This window comes from Otolemur garnettii, unplaced genomic scaffold (genome assembly GCF_000181295.1).
Source record: "Otolemur garnettii isolate 467f Iridium unplaced genomic scaffold, OtoGar3 scaffold00028, whole genome shotgun sequence".
In the NCBI taxonomy this organism is placed as follows: Eukaryota; Metazoa; Chordata; class Mammalia; order Primates; family Galagidae; genus Otolemur; species Otolemur garnettii.
The window spans coordinates 5,274,431-5,279,428 of record NW_003852423.1 but is presented as its reverse complement, the minus strand read 5'-3'; the positions used below and the strand labels follow the sequence as shown (position 1 = coordinate 5,279,428).

The 4,998-nt window shown below is 43.5% G+C and overlaps 1 protein-coding gene across 1 annotated transcript in view; it reads left to right on the top strand.

The window, feature by feature from the left end:
- Positions 1 to 1,916: 1,916 nt before the first annotated feature.
- The window catches only part of TOMM7 (translocase of outer mitochondrial membrane 7), a 10,083-nt gene continuing 7,001 nt past the window's right edge, over positions 1,917 to 4,998 (top strand). The window contains exon 1 of the mRNA XM_023512442.1: positions 1,917 to 2,086. Within this exon, the coding sequence (XP_023368210.1) occupies positions 1,984 to 2,086 (103 nt within the window). The 5' untranslated portion in view covers positions 1,917 to 1,983. The remainder of the gene's footprint in view (positions 2,087 to 4,998) is intronic.

Here is a 4,998-nt window from a genome sequence, read left to right as displayed (position 1 = left end):
TCAGGATAAATGCTACATCCACTGCATTCTTACTATGTGTCAGGCATTTGGGTAAAAAGATAAACAGTTTCTGTTCTGAAGGTGCTCAGATAACAACAAGGGGCAATATAATCTAGTGAGTAAGAGGAAAACTAATTGGGTGATCTTGAATCAATTATTTATTATCCCCGAGTCTCAGTCTTCTTATCTGTAAAATAAGGCAAATAATGTATTTTATTTTATTTTATTTTTTTTTTTGAGACAGAGCCTCAAGCTATCCCCCTGGGTAGAGTGCCATGGCATCACGCTCACAGCAACCTCCAACTCCTGGGCTCAAGCGAGTCTCCTGCCTCAGCCTCCCAAGTAGCTGGGACTACAGGCGCCTGCCACAACGCCCAGCCATTTTTTTGGTTGCAGCCGTCATTGTTGTTTGGCAGGCTCGGGGTGGGGATTTGAACCCGCCACCTTAGTTGTATGTGGCTGGCGCCTTAGCCGCTTGAGCCACAGGCGCCGAGCCAAATAATGTATTTTAATCCTTATAAGAATTAGTAAAATAAACTACAATGCAATGTGATCTTACCAGTTCTAGCAAAGATTAAAATAAATAGTTGTATTTAAAGCCGTTTACACAATAACAGGAATCTTTATAAAGATGAGTCAAGCACAAGAATAACCATAATTATTGGGGAAATTTTTAGGAACCATTGGGCATCTTAAGAGTTTCACAGAAAATGTGATTATGTACCTTGAGAACAAGCCAGGAAAGCTTTAAGGTCGAAGATTTAGAAGTCTTTTAAAGCCTTAAAAAACAAGGAGTCCTAGACCTGGGGCCAAGGAATTACTGTATCAAAAGTTGGAGAATCTGACTACACATCAGTATCACTTGGGGAAACTTCAAGAGCAAATCAGTATCCAGGTCCTACTCCAAAACTAATAGGGATTTCTAGGAGTAGATCCCAAACCTGAGTGTGACTTTCCATTTCCTCGAATGACTCCTGTGCAGCAAGGGTCAAGAACCACTGCAATTTTAAACCAATGAGGGCAAGATGGGCAAACGTTTCCTATTCCGTGGTTGCAATGGGATTCCTTGGCTTCTTTGAATTTCATGTGAGATTTTCCAAGTTCTAAAATGTTGGCATTAAAGTGTTTAAAAAACACTTTGGGATGGTTGGTGCGTGTGGCTTAGTAAGTAGGGCACCGGCCCCATATATGGAGGGGGGCGGGTTCGAACCTGACCCGGGCCAAATTGCAACAACAACAACAACAACAACAACAAATAAAATAGCTGGGCGTTGTGATGGGTGCCTGTAGTCCCAGCTACTCGGGAGGCTGAGGCAAGAGAATTGCCTAACCCCAGGAGTTGGAGGTTACTGTGAGCTGTGACACCAAGGGCAATAAAGTGAGACTCTGTCTCTAAAAAAAAAAAAAAAAAAAAATTAGGAGGGGAAGAGTGTCAAAGAAAACACAGACAGAGGCCCTACTGGACGTCAGTTCATAACCTTCCTTGCAGTTCAATCTCTAGTTTGCAGAAACAAACTAATTTTGATTAGCTAAATAACTTGTCTGAGATTATACAGCAAGTGAGAGTAAAAGTCGGGACTCAAACGCAGTTTTTAAATTTAATTAACGTTCCCTCTGTGTCAAAGAATGCACACTCAGAAATGGGCTTCAAAAAATGAGTAAGACTGGAGGAAGAGATAGGGCGTTCCCGACAGAAGGAAGCCCCAAACGGCTCTTCACATGACAGACAGGTGGACCCAAAAATGAGAAGAGGAAAGCGCATTGCGGGTGACCCAGGTAAACCAGACACGCAAGCGCCTTCCACTGGCGACGCCGCAGTGGAGTGGTGCGAGTTAAGGGCGATGAATTACGACCTCTGCTGGCGACACTCACGACTCCTGCCGTAAAGGCCTACTGTGGCGCGTGCGCACTTTCTTTTTCTTTAGGCTTTCCGAAGCGGTTACTTCTGTGGGGGGGTCTTCGCTGTGCCGCCCGGCAGTCACCATGGTGAAGCTGAGCAAAGAGGCCAAGCAGAGGTTGCAGCAGCTCTTCAAGGGCGGCCAGTTTGCCATCCGCTGGGGCTTTATTCCTCTCGTGATTTATCTGGGTCAGTGGGAGAAGAAACTGGGGAGAGACTGGAGGGAAGGTGGTGGTGGAGACTGCGACTCCATTTTTGGCCTTCGGGGCGGGAGAGAGAAGCGGGAGATTCTCTTGTGCTTGTTTTTTGAGACTGGTCGAGTGAGACCAGTCTAACCTGAGTTCGAGTTCCCCTTCTATCCGTTTCTAGTTGAGCGGTCTTAAACAAGTCACAATGTCCTTTCTGTTTTATTTTTACATTTGTAAGGTAGAGGTAAGACCTATTTTTCGCGATTGTGAGGGTTGGATGACCCGATGTATGTGAAAGCGACTATTTGGTAGTAGGTGAATTTGCAGGGTGCTTCTCCTCACCTCTTTGGGTGGGCCTAACAAAAGATCTCTGTACTGAGAATTTAGGCAACTCTTGGATATGCTACTGCCACGAAACGTTATGGTAATGGTCACTGGATGCCTATGCTTTCTCAACTGTACAGTGAAAGGTTGATTATTATTATTGACCCCATTTTACAGATGAGGAAACAAAGCCATAGAGAAGTTTTGTTTGTGCCTAAGGCCACAGCTGTACCAAGGGAGGGCACTATGCGCTTAGGCAGTGAAGCATGAGACCCCGTAGTCTTAACCACTAAGCTGTATTGCAAATTTATAAGTGCTCAGGCAAATATTTTATCTGGGGCTGCACACTAGGAGCTTATTCTAGTTCTAACCCTGGGTAGTTTTTTGTTTTTAATCTTACTGCCCTTCTCAGGGGGTATGATGAAAAGGAAAGAGCGCACTTTTTAGCCCAGCTGTGTGAGCATGTTATAGTTTGACATACCTTTCTTTCTTTCTTTCTTTCTTTTTTTTTTTGAGACAAACTCTCACTGTGCCGCCCTCGGTAGAGTGCCGTGGCGGTACAGCGTCACAGCTCACGGCTACCTCCAATTCTTGGGCTGAAGAAATTCTCTTGCCTCAGCCTCCCGAGTAGCTGGGACTACAGCGCCTGCCACGACGCCCAGCTATTTTTTGGTTGCAGTTGTCGTTGTTGTTTAGCAGGCCTGGCCGGGGTTCCAATCTGCCAGCCTTGGTATACGTGGCCGGCGCTCTACTCACTGAGCTACGGGCGCCACCATATAGTTTGACATTTCTAAAACTGAATTTTACATGTTAAAATCCTGTGATTTTTTTTTTAATAACAAGGTGCTGCTTTCTATTTGTTTGAGGTGTCATGCATTGTATAAAATAAAGTACACTCACTCTAGTCTTTTTTTTTTTTGTAGAGACAGTCTCACTTTATCACCCTGGGCAGAGGGTCATGGCATCACACAGCTTACGGCAACCTCCAACTCCTGGGCTTAGGCGATTCTCTTGCCTCAGCCTCCCGAGTAGCTGGGACTATAGGCGCCCGCCACAACGCCCAGCTATTTTTCTGTTGCAGTTTGGCCAGGGCCCGGTTTGAACCTGCCACCCTTACTATATGGGGCCAGCGCCCTACCCACTGAGCCGCAGGTGCAGTCCAACACACTAGTCTTGACAGACCTTTTCATTATGCTTGATACTCTCCAGGCAACTGTGGTTCCTGTTTCCTTGTGGGTTACAAACCAGCTGTGACAACCTAGAGATACTTTAGTATAAGACTTAAAAAAATTATTTTCAGTCCTTATTCTGAGTGCAATTTTTAAAAAAGCATTACTTTTCTGGATTTTAGTTACTTTGTATAGGTAGCAAGTATTAGAACAAATAATTATGATAGCCTGCTTTTATGGCCTGCATTTTCCCTTCTTTTTCCCTCTACACACACGTGCCCCAGCGCCCGCCGCCCCCCTCCCCCCCAGCTTCCAGTTGAATAATTCAAAGGCCCAGTTTGGCTAGGCCAACACTGGGAGTGGCTCTCCTTTTTGCTTTGTGCACCTTTTTCATTGTGTGTGCAGGGTCCTATTTTTGCCTGCTTTCGATCTTTGTCAAGGTGATTTCTTTACTGTTCTTCAAGTATTTTTTTTAATCTGTCTTTCCCCCTTCCCTTTTTGAGATTCCTCTTATACTACTAAAGAGCCAACTGATTGCTGCAATCTGTGTGCCAAGTAAGAGGCATTGGTCTGAAGAGTGGATAATGCTTTCCTTTTCCACACTAGAGTTTTACTTTCCTTTTTTTCCCCAGCACACTGGCTAGATTCCCTTCCTCAGACTACCATTGTAGTACCATTTCACTCTAGCATCCATTCAAAAATTTGAGATTGATACTATATCTACCTTTCTAATACTTTGTTTATTATCTTTTTTATACTTAGTATACTTAGTTTTACTCTGTATACTTAGTTTTATATCTGAACCAGTTCCTATGTTGTTTTACTTCCTTTACCTGAGCTGTTACTAAAACTTATAACTACAGATTGAATTTGTGTAATTTAAGTTGAAACATAGCTTTTAGGGTTTCAGGGAGTATACTGTTAGAATTCTGTTTCCCTAAACTCAGTGTTCATGTTTTGTAAAGCAGTCTGTTACCTTTGTAGATGTTGATGTTATCTGGCCCTTTTTTGCATGACAGTTGGAGGTTGAGGAACTAAAGCAAAATTTGATACCTTGGTAAGCTATGACTAGAGTAATAAACTGTCCTTTGTCTCTGAGCTTGACTCAGAATATTATCTTCTATCAACATCTGTGAAATGGGCAAGCTACTTTGTTGTCTTGAAAATAGGGTAAAATTTCAAGACCCTTATAGTTTTTGACATTTTTATTTTAATCCACTATTTCAGCAAATTAGCATATATGTCATCAAGTTAATTTATAAATACTTTTTTTTTTTTTGAGACAGAGCCTTAAGCTGTCCCCTTGGGTAGAGTGCTTTGGCATCACAGCTCACAGCAACCTCCAACTCCTGGGCTCAACCGAGTCTCCCAAGTAGCTGGGACCACAGGCGCCCACCACAACGCCTGGCTATTTTTTTTT